This window comes from Trichoplusia ni, chromosome 2, assembly GCF_003590095.1.
Source record: "Trichoplusia ni isolate ovarian cell line Hi5 chromosome 2, tn1, whole genome shotgun sequence".
NCBI lineage: Eukaryota > Metazoa > Arthropoda > Insecta > Lepidoptera > Noctuidae > Trichoplusia > Trichoplusia ni.
Window position 1 is genome coordinate 17,367,432 of NC_039479.1, and position 24,009 is coordinate 17,391,440.

The 24,009-nt window shown below is 33.0% G+C and overlaps 1 protein-coding gene across 1 annotated transcript; it reads right to left on the bottom strand.

Moving 5' to 3' along the window:
- Positions 1–1,811: 1,811 nt before the first annotated feature.
- Positions 1,812–23,454, bottom strand: LOC113508477 (monocarboxylate transporter 9). Its single transcript, XM_026891546.1, has 8 exons — positions 22,988–23,454; positions 16,161–16,296; positions 11,213–11,483; positions 7,783–8,066; positions 7,210–7,575; positions 6,650–7,016; positions 6,134–6,325; positions 1,812–5,594 (listed from the first exon to the last, which is right to left on the bottom strand). Exons 2-8 carry the CDS (start codon positions 16,272–16,274, stop codon positions 5,458–5,460), a joined length of 1,731 nt encoding a protein of 576 aa, XP_026747347.1. The 5' UTR covers positions 16,275–16,296; positions 22,988–23,454; the 3' UTR covers positions 1,812–5,457.
- Positions 23,455–24,009: the final 555 nt, after the last annotated feature.

Below are 24,009 nucleotides of genomic sequence, written 5' to 3' on the forward strand. Positions count from 1 at the left end.
TAAAAATAAGTTAATCCGTTCTAATATCATAGACTATCACTTACTACGCAAGCCAGCGTGAGTAGGTACTTACACGGGGCTGATAATATTATGTGACTGTTTTAGTCCAGAAAATGCTGGTACGTAATCAGTCGAATTTCAAAAAAGAAAAATGTATTTTGACTTTTTTGTAAAACGGGGTGAATAAAGATATAACTGCTTCTAATATATTTTGCCACACAAATACATTTATTCACCCCTATTTCACGCTACTTATATGTGTAATTATACACTACCTAATCTTTTTGTTTTCATGGCTTAATCAATTTTGATAAGAAGAGACAGAATTATATTGTCAAAGCAAAACAACTGGGACTTAACTTTAAAGCGACTGCCGGAATATCTTGATGCACTCGCTCTGAAAACCGCTATTTACGGTGTTGAAACGTATTCAATGTTTATTGCGTAAGAAACTTTTTTTTCATGACATTATTTTGCCGCTGTCCTTGATATTACCAATTCTTAAAAAAAAACTAGGATCATTATCGGTAGGTATGCAAGACAAGTATATTATAGATAGAAATTGTTTTGCCAGATCTGTAAAAAAAACCGGTCAAGTGGCAGTCGAACTTTGAACACAGGATTTTGAAAAAATGGGCTATAGAAAAAGTTACATATAGAATTGGACATCCATCATATTTACAGCCGTAGCAAATTTGCTTAATTTAAATGTTTATATAAATTGAAAATAAGAAATCAAAATTGAAAATATCTGTGAACATTTAAATCTATCACGGTTGAGATGAGACAGACCAGGGCCCCGATTCTGTTCATATTCTCTTAAGCATTATACCAACACAATAACTGAAAATTCATTGTATTGACCTTGAGTGTACCGTGGCATACACAATTTCCAATTATTGTCTAGGAAGAATGCTTAAGAGACTATGAAATGTGTAATTTTAAGTCAATTTTCATTTATTCATCGGCCGTTGTGCCTATTGTAAACAGCAAAATTGGAGCCCTGGGCCGTGATTCTGCTATTTACAAAGACCGAAGAATGAATGGCAGTTAGATTAAATTTGAAACTATTAATATTCTCTTATATAAGCATTTTGTCTACACAATAATTGGAACTTCATTCCAATCTTTGTGTTATCCACTACCCAGTTATTCATCGTCCATTGTAAATAGCAGAATCGGGCCCTGGTGGCAGACGGATAAAGGTATCCGTTTTACCCTGTGGGTACGGAATCCTAAAAAGGCGTGCATTTATAATACCCAAAATAAGGTAGTAGGTACGAGTCTAGACTAAAAAAATAGTAACTCTCATTGACGTCCAAAACATGTTTAGTTCCTGCCTTTTTAGATAAAAACAGGTTAGATAAGTCTAATCATTTATTCTAGTATAATATCAAATGCCTTTTTAAGGAATGTATAGGTATATTTTCAATTTTTATAACAATGAATTATTGTTATAAAAATTGAAAAAAATAAATCATCAACTTTAAAAATCAATACAAAAGCCATGCGTTCATTTTAAGTTCAATTTGAGATACTAATCTCGACAAGAAATTAAAAAAATCATGCGTCATCGTACACTTTTAACATTTTGCCATATGCTGTCATCTATTCTGATAAGATAATTTTCTTTGATTAAAATGCTATTTTAAATGTTTACCGATCCGGAAATAACAATCGCTATTCATTTCGGGCTGCGCTTTAATTTATCTATTATAATTATTAGACATTTAAAAATGTTTTATTAAAAAATGCAGTAGTATCTTCAAATAACTTATGAATTACGGGATAAATATAAATCAAACAATGTCTCGGTAACCACCTTTTACTTTAATCCATCATCTTGCCTCTTTTGTTTTATATAAAATGTTTTACTATAAATTTTACATATGATTAATAAAATAGGTTAACTATATAACATACAGGCTAAGTCTCGCACCATCCATAAAAGTGTAATGTCTGCTCATTAAAATTCAACTTCTAAATTAATTAAAATTGTACTTACTATTTCTACTACCATGTTTAATCTTAAGATAATAAATGTCGATAGTTATGTGAAACGAATATACGAAGTTTATTGAGCAGACATTCTGTAATAACAGATTCAACTGATTTTAAAATAAAGCTAATCAACAACTACATTCTAATTACCAAAACTCAACAAAATTATTGTCATAAAATTATACGAAACAATCATTCGGACAAATTGATTTCGTTTAAACTGCGTTTATGAGTAAAAACTTTTTCTGTCTGTAATTTATGTTGTTAAAAAAGATCAAAATTACTTTAACATTATACAGTTATTTTTTCATTGTAGAGTAAAATATTTGAGCCAAAATATTTATCGTTACGATGAGCTAGTAAGCAAACCGCAAGAATACCGGATACATGGACGTCTACTGATAATAATAATTACCATAAATTGACATTTTACGTCATTCAATACTGTCAGTATTTTAAATGTCATTCACACGCTCAAGATTATGAATATAATGTGTATAATGCGTCTCTGGTGTTAATTTGATTCTAAAATTATGACAAAACTGATGTTAACAACCCATACTATTATGAAATATGTTGCTTGCTAATAAAGCAATTACTACGCAAAATATTAAAATTGTCTTTTCTCGCCTCAACATGTTATGTGTATAATACACTGTGTCTGTTACTACGAAGTCTTGAAGCAAGACTGTGGGAGCGAGACAGCGCTCTACAGCAGAACGTAGTGGCATCTCGCTTTGCCACGGCCTGAGTATTGTTCAAAGAGCTCATAGTAAACGGGCTGAGGTGGAATGAAAAAATAAATGCATATTAAATAAACAATCCACTACCATTAACCGCCAGAATTTCCAAATATAAGTTTGGATTGCAAATAAAATGTTTTAAGTAACAAAAATTCATTAGATTAGTAGGTACTTGCAGCTCCACACCTACTTAAGTGCGCTTAATATAATAAGTACATGATTACATTTCATAATTATTGTAAAGTTTGTTTTTATAAATATTTTACGTCATTTCATACAAAGAGTTATGTACAATTGGCACATAAGTTTCAAAAATTGATTGCATTATTATGTTTAAAACAACAGTTGTCGTGCAAGCATCGGATACTGGACCGCTAATGATATTTAAGACGGTCTTACCGTCTACTTAGCACCTTAAAGTGGTAGTGCATATTTACCGGCGCCTTTAAACTGACTAACGATCCAGTATTCGACCATGGAGTCTAAAATTCCTTCAGTTATAAGTACAATATCTAGAACTCTTACCTTTAATGTAAGTACTACATTTTATCAAATATTAGTAAGTAAATAAGTACACGATACATATATTTGGTCAATTAAATCACACATTGAAAGCACATTGCTGAATACATTTATATATGTATAGTTCTTGGAAGACGAGAACATGGAAGAGAGAGATTTTCTTTAAAACAAAATATGTCCAAATCAAAATATAATCGTGGGATATAAACCCTGTCATGTGTTATGTATATACTTTCAAATCTATAGTACCATTTGACATTTTGCGACGGGCTATGACAGAATGATTATTTTCTTATCAATAACGATTCATACGACGCGTTATTGATAAGAAAATAATATATTTCCATTAAATTAAACTTAAGTCATAATGCCATGGTTTCAGTGTTTAGGTTATTGAAAAGTATGAAATGTTAAACGGTACTATTTAAATTTGATCTAACACAAATTCATTTCAAATAATACATAGTTTACACTTTGAGTGTGAATGTGATGCGAACTCAGAATGAGTCAATACCATTGTCACGTTTGCATTTTTTTATACAAATTAAAACAAATTATTGTTGCAAACGTTAATTTCGTCACTTAACTTGCCGTAAAGTTCGCTTATTAAGCATAGTGACGAAACGTAGTATCTTGTAGGTCAACAAAATAAATGCAATTCACATATGGACAATAGGACATGTAAACATGGGTTGCATAATTAATATAACGATAAATTGATTGATTTCTAATTATTTTACAAATAAAATATTTATTAAACATATTCAAGTAAAAACACAAAACTGACCAACAGGAATCAGTTTCTTCATGCTTGTCATAGAAAATGTAGTATTGTAGAGACACATAAGATTCTAGCAAGAAAATTCATCATTTTTTACGTAAAACAATAATATTTATAATTACTACGATTTATAAAAAAGCAATGTTTAAAAACATGACGTATTTACGTCAAATCTAAAGTCACTACAATTTACTTTATATTAGACCTTAGACTCATTTAAGAATCAATCAGTTAAGATAGACATAAATATTTATGTATAAAAGAATATAAGTTCTATACAAATTATTAATCTTCTACAGATTGTCTAAAATCGTCTATCGAAGGCTAAATTCAGCCCCCAAAATGTCTTTGATAGATTAGATAGACCTACTACTAAGTTACTTGTATAAATTAATATCATCTAAAAATAGACACCTACAAAACTTTCCGAATCTACAAACAGCCATCTAAAAATATGAATCGTTAAAATCAGTGTAAAGTTACATTATATGTAACTACTTACTAGAAGATGTTCCACTTTCCAAAGTCACTGGTTCTAACGTTAATTCTAAGCTTTGACACACGCGGAAGATTACGTTATCATTATATAGGTTAGTTTTATTAAGGGAATACGAATAGACACTGCCAATTGATTATGTATAGAGAGCTATATAAGAGAGGTTTACAAAAGCTCTTTTCTAATCTGATTATAATATAGCTCATATTACGTAGGTATAAAGTCTGGGGGCCCACCACGTCCGATTAAACGATACTCACAGTTGTAAAAGCGAGACAGCACGCTGCATTGTGTATAGCTGCATCTCTCTTGTACAACTACACTTTTGCGATAGATGTCGTGGTTAACCCCAATATGTGTGACCATATTCATCTAAATTGATATCAATAATATCTATATACAAGTAACACATTACGATTGCCAAGCAATATGCTTAACGGTCGGTTTGTTATATCAATGCCACTGTCCTGTTCTAGAGAACTTGACCCGTTATGGATATAGCGCAGTAAATCAATTCCATTTCAAGTAAAACCAACTATACTGATATGATATCGATATGGACTTGTATTGAAAACTTGCATAAAACCTTTATATATAATCTGTTCAAATGTTATTTAATAGAATTGGTTGACTGCACTGTTAGTGTAAAATATTACGCTAAACATTTCGTCTTGCTAGGCGATGTTTTGGCGTTTTGATTATATAAGGTCAGTTATACGATCTTGTATTTTAAGAGGCATACAAGTACAAAAAGCCTAATACCACGTTATAAAGGAAAAAGCGAGACGGCGCACAATATGGCGTCTCTTTCACAGAAGTGGTTGTAGGCTCCTCAAACGTCTAATTAGCGAGCTACTCATATATAATTGTAATAATAATACAATGAGCTTCCTTATCCTTTAGATGAGTTGTGTTTATATTTGAACGACTTTCCTGCGGCGGGTGAAGGCGAGGGCGTACTCTATGCCCCAGACGAGAACACAAGACATGATGAGAGCGTTCTGGACGTGGATGCAGATAGCAAAGCTTCCTGTGTAGTCTCTCACATAACCTGTGCGGAAATATAGAAATAATGTTAGTGCTGTACTTTGCCTTGTTCTTTTTTATTTTACATAACCAAATTGCAACAAAAGTAAAAAGAAGCTGTTTTGAGTAATGTTACCAATGTGACTTCCGTGGAAATAGAACATACATAAGTTTTTTTAGCAATCACAATCAATCTGTTGCAGCAGGGGCAATGGCGCTTAGCTATTTATATTTAAAAAAGAGAAAAAAAGTTATCGTTCTATACACATAGGCTAATTCCGATAGGATTAGGAAGTTATTTGAAACATATTAATTTCTTACTTATGTGGCTTAGTGGTTTCTTAGGTTTACGCAAATGTTAGACATTGAAATGAAACTAATTTTACGAATTTTATCGCGGTTTAATTTTAGATTGTAGTTCCCGATGTTTCGACACTTGCAGGTATCATGTGTGCCCGTAACCAAAAGTAGTTTCATTTTAATCTGGCTTAGCTATAAATATAGCATAAATAAGTGAACAACAGTAACTTAAACGTAAACTATTAATAAAACAAAGTAACTTACCAATAATAGGTCCAATACACACAACGAAGACACCCTTGCTGACCATGTGTAGCCCGAAGGCGGCGGGCAGCTTCTCCAGGGGACAGTACTCCGAGATGGTGAGCGTGAAGTTACTGAGGCACATGCCTCGGAAGAACCCGCAGATAGACAGCCAGATCATTAGTGGCACCCACTCCGATTGCTCTGCTAATACTGTGGAGGATAGTAATGTATTAGAGGATGAATATATAAAGGTTTTTTTAAGGTTTTGAATGACTTTATTTCTCATAATATTGCATTCATAATTCATATTGATAAGGTGAAAGCGAGGATGAAAATTGGTTAAGTCCTAAAGTAAACTACATCTACTACATCTTTAAAGAAATTAAGAAATAAATACAAATATGTAGGGTTTTCTTTATCTACGGCAACCAGCTATTGAATCAGTTCATGACTTTATGTGGAATTGCTCTCTCGATATAATAGTTGGTTGTTTGCGGATCGTTGTTTTAAATATAAATACTTAATATTACTCACCAGACCTCGTAGCTGCTAAAAAGAAAGATGAAATGAAGAATATCATTTTCTTAGATATAGTCGTTCTGTCGAATATGGGCGGCAGTATCAACCGCACCAAAATATCAGTAATAGCAGTCATGGAAAGGCAAAACGCCGTGTCATTCATATTGTAGCCCAAACTTCTTATAAAGAAAGGAGTCAACATCCTAAATTGCAGCTCACCGCTCCAAAAGAGAGAGAGCCCTAGTAAAAGGTTCAAAAACGACCAGTCTTTAAGTAAATCTAAGTCCATTAGTGCTATAAATTTTCTAAAGAAGCCTTTCTTCTTTTCTTCTGGTTCGGCTTTTTTGATTGGCTTCATTTGTATCGCGTCGTCATCCACCGTCTGGAAAATGTATAACTCCGTTAAGTAAAACTTAAAAACGGCAGATATTAAAAATCACAAACAATATTTTTACTTTACTGAGGATTAGTTAGAACGTGCTCAAAGATATTTTAAGTATAAGACATGATTTTAAGTTAACAGTGAAGCAGTTCGAGTGCAAAAAAAAAAAACAGAACTATAAAAATATACTCACATCAAGATACAACTGCAAGTAACTGCCCGTGAAATCCATATTCGAAATATTTGAAATAACGGACACTTTTCTTTTCCTTGCAGCTTCACTCATACTGCCGCTAGATGTCACTCTCGGCATCGCAGCAACAGACGCCGCTGTCGTCAAACCAGGATACAACCTATTGTTCTTCTCAAATTTCTCAAACTCTTGTAAAGGCTTGTCACACGTCTTGGCTCTTGGTAGCCCGATGGTTCTGACTGATGGATGGTTCATGTTGGTGTGGGATCGCTGCTTTGTTATCTTTGGCAACGGATGTGCAACTAAAGGATTGATTTCAAATTTGTCTTCGTTTTCTTCGTCGCTTTCTAGTATGCATTCCATTTCCTGGAAACAAAAACCGTTTGATTCTAGACGTATTTTTCAGTCACCGTCACAAGGAGTCAGTTCATAACTTGTTTATCATGACCAGAATCAAAATAATAGCTGCCTCGATGTGGCCCAAGCTTTTGCCACTTGTGAGACATTTCAAATTATATTTTTACCAATCATTTTTTCTTTAATCATTTATATTTCTACCAATAATATATTCACCTTTACAGTCTGCATTTCACAGTCGACAGGCACGTCTATAAGATGCCTCTTAATTGGCTGGAGAAGACAGGACCCTAGCACCGCGTGGAAGGCCAGAGCGCCCAGAATCACGACGGTCCATCGGAACCCGTACTCCCCTAGTAACAGCTTGACTAGTTGCGGCATCACCATGAGCCCGAAGCCGGTACCAGCCATGGACAGACCGACAGCTTGCCCCCGCTTCTTAGAGAAGTAGTGGTTTAGCGATACGAAGGACGATGATGAAGCGAGACCTACTCCGAAACCTGGAAATTGAGAACAGGAAATTGAAAATCAAAAGAGGTGGTAAGTTTAAACTAAAGTATAGGCTCTTACACAAAATTAAATAAACATAGGTATTAGTAATACCACAATAAATAATTAAGTACCAGTTAGACGTTGAAGTATGAATTGAAATTACATGAATCGATATCATCACTATCAAAGTACAAAAAAATAAATTAAAATAATTACTACTTATTACGCAAGAATGACTTATAGGTGATACAGTAATATAAAACCTATCTGAAATCGTTAAAGGCGATGAATAGGTAAATATGTAGGTATCTAAAAAAGTAAAAACAAATATTTATCAAAACAAAAAACCAATTCATTTAAATCATACTTAAAACTACATTTGTTCTGAAACCACATGCAAGACAATTATTAACTTATTAGTTTTTGTGCCACAGAAAAACTATAGCAGGTAATGAATAACAAGCCATTCGTCAACGATACCCAAATATGTGTGGAAATTAATGACTGTTATTATATATTCAAATGTATTGCACCATGTTTTCGATTTCGAGTCATATTGAATTTAATACAATTAGGATCCCTAACATTTTCACAAGGACAAGAATTCTGTACCTCTGAGGTAAACAATAGTAACTCCATTTTTTATAAAATGTATGTTTTTTGCAAATTACACTTCCAAGAACCAGTTCTATACACTGGTATACGACATTAAGTCCCATGACATCTAGAAAATATATATTCAGTATACGACATTAAATCCAAAAACTTGTAACGGGTATAGGATCTCAAATGATGATACGATTGTTTACCTTTAATGTCACATAATGTTGTATGCGTCTGAGATTCAGAATTGATTTAACCTTTCTCTTAATCCTCCTTCCATCAAATAAAATACAAAGACATTTACTGAAATATAAGGGTATGATACTACTACTGTCGTACTTAGCATAAATTCAAGCATATGACTTACGCTACCCGCATTCTAATCCACAAATTAATTAAATTATATCGTTCATTTTAATCCAATGTCAATAAATCCAACGTAACGATTAGTCAATGAACTATTAATACTCTATTGTGCAGGTGCAAGAATTAATTACGTTGTCACCTATTAAATGCATCAACAAGTATTTGTACACATTATAGGATGTCGGTAATTAGACAAGGTACCAACGACGAAGGCCTCAATAATGTTAGAATAACGGTATCGTAACGTTTAATAACTGCGCTGATAGCCAAGTGGTTGAAATCGCCACGCCAAACCCATTGCACGCAAAATGTGGCGAGTTCGATCCCCGCGTTTGTTTGTCCTGCGTCATGACTTGAATACTTGTGAATCCCCGACATAAGAATGTATTCTTTAATGCGGGAGTCGTTTAATAAAAATGATACAGATTTTCTTTCAAGCAATTTCGCACGTCACTCTGATTGTATAATGTAAATCTTTTTAAATTCGTAAAAGAATTACGCGACTTATCTTTGATTCGTGACGTCGCAGTTGTTATGATTAGGTTTTAATAAACGAACATTTTCTGATTATGCAATAGCATCGGTTTATTGAAGGACTTTTTCACGGCAGTTATAAATCATTTGAATGGTTTTTTTGCTGTTCTTACGGTTATCCTGTCTACTGTGAAAAATATGAATTATTGTTCTTCAGTTCGAAGTTCTTTGAATGTTTTACTTGTTTAAATGGTACATTTATTGATGGTTTTTTATTCCGCCAGTACTGTCAATGAATTATCGCAATGCGTTAAGGTTTTAAATCAGGGACTATTTTATCAGTACATACAATGATTATGTGTTCAGGTGAATAATTAAAAAAATGCCATTGTATAGATAACACGATCAACTAAAACTAAAACTTGTTAGTCCATGCACCTAAATGGACTGGTCACTTAATTACACACGTTCAAAATGCGCCCACACAATTCCATTAAAAAGGGAAGGATATATCAATTACTAAAAATAATATAAACGTTGATTAGCCTGTAAATTACGTTGCCTGATGACGCAACGGACAGAACAGAGCAATGAAAAGCGTTAACGGATCATTTACGTTACGAGTGTTACGACCCATAAAATTAAATTTGTAGCGAATAATTTATAAGAACTTCTCGACAAAATAGCGCAAAATAAAGATTGAGTTTTTAAAACACGTTTCTATTTTTAGCTTTACCACACCCTCTTTACATCCGAATTATTTGAGTATTGATTGGCTGGTTATATTTTATTTACTAAAGATTGTATTATGCTATAACACTGATGACTACATGACGTGAAAAATTTTACCCAGATGTTTTATACATTGCTGTTAATGCTAAACAGAACATACTGTATAGGGACGGGTCAAATAGGACGAACCATACGTAAAAGGATAACAAATTATAAAGCGCCTTAATAACACAAGGAGGTCAAATATAAACAGTTTTTATAGCGACGCTAAGGTCTGTCCAGAGAAATGATGAAGGAAAAACATCTAAGAAAACCTTCAAGTTCCTTAAGCAGGTTAATGTAATAATAAACTATAAATGTAGAACAAAGTTGTAAATACCGACTTAGAGTGTGAAAAGGCTTATTATATAACTTTTACTTGGAATTGCATAAGACTTCACACTATAATTTTAATGCTCAATCGTGTTTGCAATAAAGGCACGTGATGACAAAACTAATCGCTTCTGATAGGCAAAACCATATTCCTAAATAAACAAATGTTTTAGATACAGTTCTTGCTGGTGACGCAAATGCATCTAGTTTTGTGTCAAGCTATCTGTGATGAATTTAAATAAGTCAATATTTTCTTATTACGATGCAACATGCACTACATCAAAGAGGTAGCGGTGGTTTAATGTCGAATCAAACGGAATTAATATTAAGTGTGCATAAAAATGTATTTTAATAGTCAATTCACCGCTCAATACGAACTACCGGATAACTGATAAGCGAAATATTTGTTCAGATGTCCGACATTGAAGTCGAGATTTCCGAATCTGAATTACCTACCTATGATTTAATCAGTCTTATTTTTAGCAAAATCTTTTTACTGCTGTAAGTTAATGAGTTCAAGTCCTCATTAAATTATCATACGTTTAAAATTCGTAATGGACATCATCCGAGAATAAACTAACTATGTATATGTATTTCAGTCACTCACCTCCCAAAATACTGTACGTAGCTATAATATGACCCATACTGGCGGCCGGTGCGGTGAACAGCAAACCCAGGGCACATATCGTTGACCCCACGAAGCAGACCTTCCGATAAGAGAAGGTCTTTATCACAGGTCCCACGAAGAAACCAGAGAAGTTGACCACCGAGTCCAGGGTACTGGCGATGACTGAAGCTCCCGTGGTGTGGACGCCGAGGTCATCAAGGAGATCTTTGAACAGCAGTCCGAACGACGGTTCCAGAGAACGCGTCGAAAACTGAAATTGATAAAATGTAATGTTTAAACACCACTACTGCAATTTTGCTCATTACAAAGTGGAGATTTCCGAAAAGAAAATTTCCATGGAGAAATGCAAAAGAAACTTAAACAACTAAACTCAACGAAATAATATCCAACAAGGGTCCAGGTAAAATTTATTTAGTAAGTCACTTTCTGCAAGCAACCATACCACCCCGAAGAACTAAAGAAGAAGGGTATTTCGTCTCATGCACAGAATGGACAAGTAACGCGAAAGTTGTAACACACAATTCATACTTTCTTTATACTTCACTGTCAAAATTGGTTACGTTTAGAAAAAGGTCTAAAACTTCGCTTCTCCGTCATTTAATTTAAATATTGCTGCTTTTACAAGTAGGTGTGGCAATTTCATATTTACATTATTATATTTATTATCGTACAGCATAGACACGTGTCACCTATGTCGGGTTTTATATCATTAAAGACATACTAAATATCATTTAAATTTGAAATTCGCGTACAAAACCGTTTTTATTTTGCTTATGTAAAATTATTTAAGTTCAAGGTCAACTGGATTATTGGGACAGAAACCCGTTTAAGCTATAATTATAATACATTGGCCTTGTGAGGTTTATGTAATTCGCTCGGATGCGGCTTAACACTCCGGAAAATAGGAAAGTCACGTCTCATGTCAGTCATCTATCATATAAATATCATGGTTATTCAACTTAGTTTCACTTTTGATTCAATTATCAAATAATAAGGCTCAATTCAGCGTACCAGACGCAGTTTTTATGTGTTTATTCAATGTATGTTTATTTAATGTTTGGTAACAAAGATGTTATATTAGGTAAATGTGAAGGGTTTTTTCAAAGTTGTTTCAACCGCTTTTTCCTAAGGAATTCCGGGACGCCGTGAGATATCGCGTTAAGCGATATTGAGTGAAGGCTATGACAAAAATATGTAAACAATGGAAACAGGTTTTTTTTTATCAAATTTGTCTCCGTTAAAATAAACGTAAACCTCAGTTTACACAACTTCCCCTTGAAAATAACGGTAAAATATACTGTAAGTAATATGTAAGACACGATAGGACAAGCCTTTGCTAGCGATTTGCATCTTTCTGAAACCCCCACTAACAGACAGACAGACATTTATACATTTAAGCTATCCAAGTTAACGTTTAGTCAACGTTTATACTTGTCAAAATATAATGTGTAACAAGTTTTTTTGTACATTTCGTAGAAAGTATCGTGACGCTCTTGCCGGCCTATAGCGTAAGCATATAAGTCTACAACCGGCGACCTAAGCAACTGACGCACCGTATTTAGATGAGATGTCGCTATCGTACAGAATCATACGTTTGATAAATATTAATATGCATTTCATTACGCATTAGACGCGGTTGCTAGGACATTTTATCGATTAAGGAACGCGTGTATGCTCATTTTTGGAGTATGTAATTTTATGTTTGGGTATTTCCAACCAATTCATAATAACTGTTTTTTTAGCGTAGGTAATATTGCCGGATGGATATTGATGGATGATTTACAGTCGGATACAGAGGAAGCACAGAAGTATCTCTTAGTAAAGTTTTAAAAAAGTAATAGAGTTTAGTTAATGCGATTTGAGTTTTAATAAGGGAAATATCAGACGCTAAAGTAAATCAGGTCGGACAAGGCTTTTCAAGTTTTTTGGAAGTTGTTTAGTATCCAACTGACCCAAATTAATTTTAAGTAGAAAAACAAGACAAGAGAGGATGAACCTTTTTATTTAATTTTGTTCATTAAAAAGAGTTGAACTGAAACGTTACGTGACTGAATTGAGATTATGAAATGCTGAAGCGTCACCGAGTCTTGTGACCAAGGCGAAGGAACGTAAAAAAATGTAATACCCATAGACGTAATAAAAAACACATAAAAAGCGAACCACATAGCCATAACACATAAGTGGTTCACACCAGTACTACCAATAAATGACTAACTACAGCCGATTCAATTGGATATGAATATTCAGAAGCTAGTAGAAAGACTGAGAGATACTTAATAAGTACTGAAATAGGCAGTAGGTACAGTCTCCTTCCATAGTCCAACATTAACAGTTTAAAGAGTAATTGTGTCATACGGTAGGAGAGCATGTGACTAGTGACTAGTTAAGCAATCGTAATTATTGTGTCGACTGTCGACTTGTCGAGACATCGAGATCTCGTCACGTACGCACTGCAGTGCCCTTCAATATTTGACCGCCGACTGGACATATTTGGGTGACATTTAAAGAAATATATAAATCAAGTTGTACTATGCAAGTTAACCTTTCCGCACGATTGATGTAGTGTTTGTTTATATGTATAAAAGCTAATTCTAAAAACTAAAATGGAGTTTTTGTTGTGAGGTACTGTAAAAACAAGGACTACCTAGTTAAATTATTTAGCCAATATTTATCTTGACATCATTGGTTGGTCAGAATACATATTACCTATTGACTTTGTTGCATTAACCTGTGGAAACAAAAATACCGATTCTATTGACATTTAAACAAATAAGAAACCACAAAGTATACTTAATACTAATACTGTTTGGCAGCAGTAATGTATATGTTTCCAGATTTTGTGTCTAGACTGGAACTAATAGACATCCAGACAAGGTGCACGTGCTCAAGAATGTATCGATGCCATATCAATTTTCCGCTTTATGATTTTCAGGACAAAGTTCATTTTCTATTATGTTGAGACAACGGTCTGCACTCCAATATGACCCGATCAACGCTGAAACTATCAAGTAAAGGGGCTGGACTGTGGACTATACTAATGAGCAATATTTGAAGTATGCCCGATCGATTGTTTCTTACCATTTATCCTATTAATATTATAAACGCGAAAGTTTGCATGTATGACTGTATGGGTGTTTGTTTCATCCAAAAAACACTGAACTGATATAGACGAACTTTGGTACACAGATAATTTTTCACCAAGATTAACACACACGATAGCTTTTATCCCAATTTTAAGTTCCCGTAGGGTCATCTTCGATTTGCAGCAAATTCAAACTGTATTAAATAAAATCTTCAAACTAAACAAGACATCCCCTAAATTAACCTAACAAAGTAAAGATCAATCCATTTATTGGACAGTTTGCGTTATTTTACTTGAATATCTATAGCAACAAACCTATTTCTCATCCACGTTTCGCGGAAAACAACAATAAATAAGAAAACATTAGCGAATGCGTTGATCGTTTGTTTAGACAAACGTCAACCTATTTTTGATTTCAGATATTAGCGTAAAAAGAAAAACAATATCTACTATCGATCTTATTTGAGGAACAATAGAATTTTTAAATGAAATTTATTAGTGACTTGTTATACATGTCATGTAAAAATATTGTTTAATTTATTGGAAATTTTTAAGGTATGTGTGTAATTACATACTAAATTTTCAATTATTGAGTTGGCATAATGCTTAAGAAAATAGGAATAATTTCATCAGAGTACACATACACACAGAACACATCGGTCTTAAACCTTCGTTTGTATCCGTTTTAGCAAAAACAAAAACTAACATAATACTAATATAGATACTATTATTTAATTTATTGGCAAGTAACATAACCACTTTGGTTCCCATTTATTAAATCTTGAATTAACGCAAGATTTGAATTCAGGAAGACAAATATTCGACGAACTCTACATAATAATTTTAATTTATACTAGAATAATATTAATGGACGTTAAAAGACGGGATAAAAGATTTATTGCTTAACGCTCACGCCACGCGAACTGTATGTGTAAAGTGCATCTTCTATGCAAAGTGGATTAACTTAAATCCCTGATGAATAACAGGCTAAATGTGTCTGCTTACGTCAAACGAATACCAATTCTATCCAATAAATTAACTACCGTAATTCAGGGTATATCATTTTATTTTTAATTAATTTAGTGATTATTTGACGAATCGATTCACAATTTACAAACTAAGTGTGTTGGTTTCTTTATTCAAGTTCCAGCTTTTCGCTTTATTCCTCTCATATTATATTACATTACAAATTACATGCCCCACAAAACCGTTTACATGGTTTAATTGCCAGTGTTTAAAAATGATGCCAATTTATCACTAAAACATGTGACATACTATATTTTCGCTATCCGCACAAAATTCATTTTGTCATATTATCCACGACAAATCAAAAGCGTATTAACAAACAAATGCTTAGCGTAACATGCATAATCATATTCATCATGACAGATGATGCGACACAGATTCCTGAATGTCAACATTTCAATTTCTAATCAGTTTATGTTATGGACATTCACACTTGTTACTTCCTGTCATATCATAATTTCATTAATTAAACAGTTCTACTACAGTCTTTAGTTCAACTTGAAGAGCAAATAAAGACTTCTCGTGAAAAATAAAATAGAGTGCCGGCTAGTAGAGCTACTTTCAACTATTATTTATTGACACAACCGACGTTTAAAGATATAAAACGAATTCGTCTCCCAACATAATCGTTAAAAGCATACTTTAAACTCGAAACCATTTGCAGATATTATGTGGTTACTGTAGACAGAATTAGCTTTACTTAAAAGCTTCGGAAGTTTGTCCACTTTATTATAAAAACTTTACGGAAAATTCTTCCAACTTTAGCCAAGCGCTCTTATATCTAATATTAAATAGTATACCAGTAGTAAATAAACTTACATTAACTAAACTGACTCCTAAGCAGACCATCCATGCCCAGCCTCCATCAGGAGCCACCTTCTTGGTCGCCGGCGGCTTCGTCGGCTCCGGGCCTTTGCTCTTCTCTACAGTCATTGTAAAGCCTTTGTCACCTCACCTGGAACCAAGGAATATAACCTGTGAAACTACGTCAACAGATCTAATATAACTATTACCATTTAATTGGACTTCATACGAATGATAAACACCGTAAAAACTTTTGTAATCGATTGGATCCGATAAGTTTGTAGTTTTCCTTTTCAAATTAGATAATATACTGTAACAAAGTACGTAATCGTCAGTGTTCTTATGTTAACTTACAAAATTACTTCACGTGATCTCAACTTATTGTTACAAAACTTTGTATTTTACAATAGCTACATTTCAATCACAAACTATAGATGTTTAGCCTCATCGCGCAGAGTTATCAGTAGAGCGATAGCATGTGTTTTGATTTGATTGCCGGCCGGCCGACGCGACTCGAAATAAACAGTAAATATAAAACATAAGTTGGGCTTCATAAGAAGAACCACGTTAGTAGCACGTGCTAGTGTGATCAGTCCACACAGCTAGCTCGTGCAACGCCCTCGACGACCACACGCCGACTTCATGACACGAGATTGACATCCACATCGACAAAATATACACTTCCACAATTAAGTACTAATAACAATTCACGTATTATGTTGGTCTGGCAGTTATCGCTGTTACTCACATGTACATTTATAGATTTATTTGTTTAGTTACTAAGTTCAAACTTCATACTGCGCTGTCAGGATTGCCATTTCCAGAAACCAAGTGAGAATGAAGTTTCCTAGAAATACTGAGATGAACAACATGTTATAAAACATTCCATTCCATTGAATTAAGTTACTGTGTACATTGCGTGCATTATTAATGAAGTAAGCGTGATGGGCCTTGACTAAAACCAACGTACACAAAACTATTCTCAAATTTCCCCTCGTAAGCATACTTAGAGAATTCGGTAACTATACGTGAATTGAAATGCGTTGCATGATTATTGTTATACGGATATTATCAGAAAAAGTAAAATAATAACATGCTAGATACATTCACTACCTACATCATTGAGCGTGATAAGTTTTGAACGTAAAACAAAGAGTTGAATGCTGTAATTGGACACATTGTTTTTAATTACACAACGTCCTCTGTGTCATTTACTAAATAAACAACAAGTTTTGTACACTCATTGTGTTAGAAGACAAATTAGAAATTATGATTTGTGATGCAGTCATTGAAAAATTGTTCGGGTAATTTGCCAGGTAGGTCGCGAAAAAGTTTATTTGATGATCATTTACTAAGCAAAAGCAACACAATAACAATAATTTAGTAAAGTGTAAGAGGTGATTGAGGAGTTAAACAAGTCGAATTTCGGTAAGTATTGACCTAAAACGACCAGTTGATAAACAGGAACACTGTTGTTCAAAAACATACTAATACGCGCCATACAAGAAGTTTTACCAACGAGAATTCAGGTTAATCAATAGAATTGCCAATTAGGTCATTATTTAGTTTATTCACGAAAAAAAATAGAAACATACACTTTTGTTTTACGATGAAATAGATATAAGAAACGTTTAGAATAACACGCATAAATTATAAAGAGAATTAGGAATTAAGTATATTGTTAAATTCAAGATAAACTAAAGTGACCTTAAGAATAGTTATATATTTTCGTATTCTCAAAAACATGAGCCGTTTAAAATAGATTTCACGTTTTCGTACAACCCGACTGTGACCATTCTGACCTCGTATTGGTGTAGGTAAGTCGTCGTACTCTACAAACGTGAAACATTTAACTATTTACAAATACACACGTGATGACCAGTCTCGAAGTCTCGTCTACTTCTTGAATTCTTAATAATAGTTGAATTTGAAACTAGTCTTACTCACTAAAGCGCCTAATAAGAAAACATTTCGGACTTGAGACAACAAAGAAGGTTAGTTACCAAGTTGTAAAAGCAATAGTGACTTTCTTCTGTAAAGATATAGAGTAATAATTATTAGTAGTACTACGAAATACTACAGAGCATAATGTCGCATAAATTTATACTTATCATGTGTTGACTTCATTGCAATATACTAGACAGTAATGGCCCTAGAAATTACATTATTCATTTCGAGAATTCCAGTGTCACTCATTTGTATTATGAATATGTTAAGATTTATATAGCAATGGAATTCAGGACAATATGACATGAAATTAAACACCATAAGTATTCGCAAAGGACGCTATGATATTCGATAGTTGACACGTTACCTCAAACCATAGACTTATCAACGAATAAACACGACACTCAAGTATATATGGAGAGTAAATAATGATCGAGTATCTTGGACCTTGTACCTTAGCATGTATTATATTTTAGCATGAGTTACGTAACGATTGGAGCGATGCAAAAAAACTGCCCGCACCGCTCAAGCCAGGACGATAACCCAGTGATTGCCAAAAAAACTGAGCTTCGCGTGCTCCTATACAGTTAAACAAAATTTTCCTAAATGATTTCTGCTACTCTTTGGCGTAACCAATGTTATGGTAGGTATTATTCTTAAATGTATTTTACAGACGACTAGATACACTTTCGGCGAAATTTATGAACTAATATTTCGTACTTTGCTTGCAGTATGGATGTGTTATTAGGGAATAGGGATGCACTTAAATAGCTAAGTGTGATGTAAACTACATATAGATATCATTTTCGCTCGCAGACAGAAAAACGTCGAGACTTGTCTGAAAGGATTTCAGAGAAACCGAATGTTGACAAATAAGATAGATCCAAGGAAGCCAGCTAAATCCCAAATGATTGGAAACAGGAGGACAGCATCTAAAAAAACTATACCGTACATTTAATTAAGAAATACATAACATAAATAAATGTATCTAATCGTGAATCGTATCACCTAAAAATACAATACACTACATATTACATACATTGAGTAATACACAAGTTTTAATCGACAAGTGTCCAAAATCTCGGTCAATGAGCTACTCACCTGATATCAAATGACAATAACTAAATTATCGCAATTTATTGTAATATGAAAATCTATCTATGCCGTCTGATTTATTAGCTAGATAATGATTTACACTTGCCCTACATGTCAAATCTTGATTTACGCAATCGTCAGTATCCGATTAAAACTTTCAACGCCATGCCAAAATGAATTATGACTTCATAATCGCATTTTGTGAAAGTTAAAAACGATGGCAGACTTAACATGTGGAATCCCTTTTAATCAAACATTGATATTGCTACTAACATTGTTCTCCCTCATGTCCCTGCCTATAGCGTGTTAATGGTAATTGATAGTTTAAGAACAAAATGACCCGAAATAAAGCAGTGATGAATAAAATATCTTTCAACACCCGCTGCAACTACAATAGTTTGTAAGCATCTGAAATTCGTTATTTTTAATTGAGTATTTTTAGATTAGATCGGTAGCTACTAATTTAATTCAAGAATTCTTGTTTGAGTGAAACGTTTTGAGAAAGAAAACTGAGTGGAAGAAGATGTACAGATTATGTATGTATCCATAGCTTTATGTTTAATAATAATAATTTTGAGAGTACGGGAATTTAACGCGCTACCGTAAGGAAAAAACGGGTGTACTGCATAGGGATTACAACTAACTTTCCTCTTACCGTGGGTGCATGTTATAAATTTTGAATGAATAAAAGCCTTCTTAAAATTTATTTATCTGTCGAGAATCATCCTAATCTTTTACAAAGCTTTTCTCCATTAACCCCTATTGACGGAACATGCACTTGATTTTGAAACATTAACTAATTTTATACAAAGACCACGATTATCAGAAGCAAGCAAAACAATTTATAGCTACAAAGATTTAATTAATTGGTTATGATCTTTTAATAAGCAAGATGTCTATCGTGGATCACATTCATAAGTAGTTAATTACCTAGCTCGTTTAATTTATAAACCGACTTTAAATGATATCAGCGTAAATGACCTTTAGATCACGAGCAAACTATTAAATGTCTAGAACCAATGTAAATAGGTAATCTAATAGATGATACTTTACGAAACATGAAGTTTTACGTCAATCTGTCCAGATTTAAGTGGACTTTTTTGAGGATTCCCTAAATTATGTTGGCCGAAAAGAAAACTTAATGTTTGAATTTTGAATCATTGACATGACGACATTAAATTGTATTAAGAATGAATAGCGAATGCGTTGTGACATGAAATTATGTTGTTGAGAAGAACTAAAGCAGAACGTAAAAAACAAATAAAAGTTGCGATTTAAAATTTAAACCTTTGTTACCATATAGCTTGATTTACGTAAATCATGATTCAAACATGCTGACTATTGGCCGCTAATTAGAAATATATAATGTAATTAACTAGCTGCACCTGTCATGCTTTGTAATGACGCGTGACTATAAAGACGAGTTTTAATAAAATCCATATTGTTTCGTTAAGTCATAAACAACAATGGGTACCATAGTCTTATCAACACAATCTCTGGAGTATCCTAGACTTTTTGGTAACGGATGAGGGACAAAAATAAATTGTTGCATGCATCTCTAAACTATTGCTCGAGATTTCGATTGGATTCAAACTTTCGCTAAATATCCAATTTCAAAATCAAAATTACATAAATTGGTCTGTGCACCACTGGTTTAAAACAAAACTAACCAAACCGCTTTTGATTCTTTTATAAGATATGCTAGTCAGTGTACGGATTATAATGGATATAAAATCGAACGGATGAGGTGCACATTAGCAATATGTCGGTTGTCAATCTAGGACTCAGTTTCTAGTGACTTTCTCTTAACGTCGCATCAGCAGACAGATTGAATGCATACGGACAGACTTGGGTATTTCTTTCGGAACCGTTATTTTACACTACGAGCCTTTTTGCACGTATTTCGATATACTCGGTATTGATTCTTTGAACGGACGTCCAGATAAGCTCTTTCGGAATAAACCCAGTGTTAGGTACTAAGAATTTTATGTGTTTTGCAGTGTTGGTATTATTATAACAAATACTCGGACCTTATTAATAGGTACTCACGTAATTGTTTCCGAGTATACAAAGAGTATTATTGAAATACATATTATGTACGTTTTTTTTTTTTAAGTTTGGCAAACAAAGCAGCTGTAATGGTAAATCATTACTTTAAATGTCTCAACAGTTTTACCTAATAACAAAAGAAAACCCCCAAAACAGATAGAATTTGTTACACAAAAATCTATAGTAACATTTCTTTTCAGGACTATTTATCACTAAGCTGAGTAATTATCATAATATACTGTGTTTTGCTAAATTATTTTTGCACACATAAGGTAAATTAATAGTAATGTCAATTAACTAAAACCAGATGTGTAAAAAACATTACATGGTTGCTAGCGGAGTATGAAATGTTAAAAAAAATTGTGAGGCAGATTACAAAAATCTATCATCCTACTTCATAAGAAAAAACTGATAGAAAGCAAATCAAACACAATTTAACACAATTTAATCATTGTTGCTGTATGCTTATAATATATCAAAATTTAATAAGCACTGCTACCTACATGTACTAATCAATGTAATCCTCTGATATTGGTACATGTTATACCTAGAACTAAATATAAGCATCAAATTAACACATGGATTCAAATTAGCATTACAACAATAACTATGTCAGTCTTTGTTTTATACATATTGTAATGAGACAGATCACATGATGTAGAAGTAATAGTCTATTAATTATTCTCGAATTTACAATATCAATATTAATTGTAAACATTTGGTCACGGTGACTCAGAGAGCAGCATACTGTATAAATGAACTTGGTGAATGACCCACATGTGCTCTTTTTAAATTATAAAATTGTTGTGTGGTTTAATTGTACTTTATACATTTATTAATTATAATAAATGGTTTAGGGAAAATGTTTCATAAGTCAGATAAATTTTATACATAATTCTTGTACTACATTTTGGTTACAGGTTTAAATAAAACATGTGCTCAATGTGTAACATTATGACTTGACTAACAAAAAATTTTTTTTTCATACAGCAGTTTGTCAAATCACCATCCAACTTATTCATGAAAAGTCAGTATTAAATTTAATAATAAGTTTTAAATATACATATGCATATTTTCATACAGTTTATGTGCATACAAAGCAAATTTAATTTTCCTGTATAAAGCAAAATAAATGTATTATTAGCTTTTGTCATCTAACAAGGGACGAAGACCTTTTCGGTTGTACATGTGATTTGTAATTTTTTTAATTATCTGCTTAAACATAACTTAAAACTGGCAACTACATACTGTTTTAAGACTTGGGTAGATAAACAAAAAAAAAGAATCATATGTATTATTTATTAGACTTTTAGCTGTATAGTGTTTGCTAAGTTCCTTACAATACCTACACAAAAAACAATTGAGTGCTGATTGACAAGCATATGTGTCAGGATACCTCTACCTCCATAAAATATAACAATAACCTTTTTAACTCCTACACAGCCATAAGGAAATCACCTTGCTGCGACTTTTACGAGAATGCTGGAATATTCTTACGCTTCAAATTTAAAACTTTCGTAATTCTATTGCTTGTGGTCTACGCATCCTAAAATAAATACTACACTACACTACATTGTTTTATTTACTTTTCTTTGGTGTAGGTAATTGAAAGTAATTTGTACTTTTAAAATATTTTAGATTTCAACTTCAACCGACGTTCAATGGGCACAAGTAGGGCAACTACACTAATTAAATAAAAGTCAAGGGAAAAGTATCTTAAAGACTATTTAGTAAATTATTAAGAAACTTACCGTTCCGAAAATATTTCCCATAAAGTTTCTTCGAAATTATTGCAGTATCATACCAACTCTGATTGTAGTAAAACAAAGAATTTCACTTATTTGTGTGTGTACTTAAACTGAATAAAATACTTAACAAAAACAATCTGAATTGTAATTGGAAAAAATATTTAATATTGTAGGGAACGGTCTATAAAACTTTGTGTTTCATGTGGTAAAATTATTCAAAAGCACATCTCTATAACCTAACGTAACAACAACGTAATTTTTCTTAAACAAAACAATAGCCTATCTTCCCACTGAACTACCATCACTTTTCTGTCAGTGTGGTGGCTAAACTCGCCGAACTCGCGCTTGCTTGTATGTATGGCAAGTTCACAATAATCGTATGTTAGTGTGAGCGAGCATGATCCTCTCATCTCTTTCTATCATAGCATGCTCTCTCAACCAACCCTACATTGAGGGCGAACACAGTCATTCAACATCGTCGTGTTATAACTCGATTCATTAATAGTGGCATTGTTTAGACTTCTAAAGTTTCATTATTTTGCTAATTTTTTCCACAATGCTACGAATTTAATAGCTCAACTATGGTTTGAGTCATAAAGAAGATAAAACTTACTCAATACATGATTCAAAAATAAAATCTGTATTTAGTTTGGTTTAAATCTAACTTCTACATAATCAGATTAAATCACTCAATCTTGAAGTTGTCCGTTATAGTCTATCTGTAACAGTTGTAAGCTGATAAGCAAGCTCGAATCTATTTAAATTTTAAAATCCACAATTTGTGACCGTGTTGCACGATCACTTACCACAGGCTATAAAGTTATGCACAGATAACTAATTTGAAAAACATGTTTTCTATTACGCTTTTGTCTATGAGTTGTATGATATAAAGATTCATTTTTACCATCCACTATTTAATAAAATACGGATTATATTAATCAAAAGCACCCGTTGGTTATAACAATTATAAAAGTCTCAGAAAATAAATTATTAAGTGTCTGGCAACTTTAGAAAAAGGTAGATCT

Bases quoted from the DNA above. Each gene is read 5' to 3' on its own strand.
- LOC113508477 (XM_026891546.1), bottom strand. From the start codon at position 16,274: ATGACTGTAGAGAAGAGCAAAGGCCCGGAGCCGACGAAGCCGCCGGCG. The intron at 11,484-16,160 runs GTAAGTTTATTT...TATCAATTTCAG, and splicing joins TAGGAGTCAGTTTAGTTAAT to TTTTCGACGCGTTCTCTGGA. The intron at 7,017-7,209 runs GTGAGTATATTT...TACATTTTCCAG, and splicing joins ACTTGCAGTTGTATCTTGAT to ACGGTGGATGACGACGCGAT.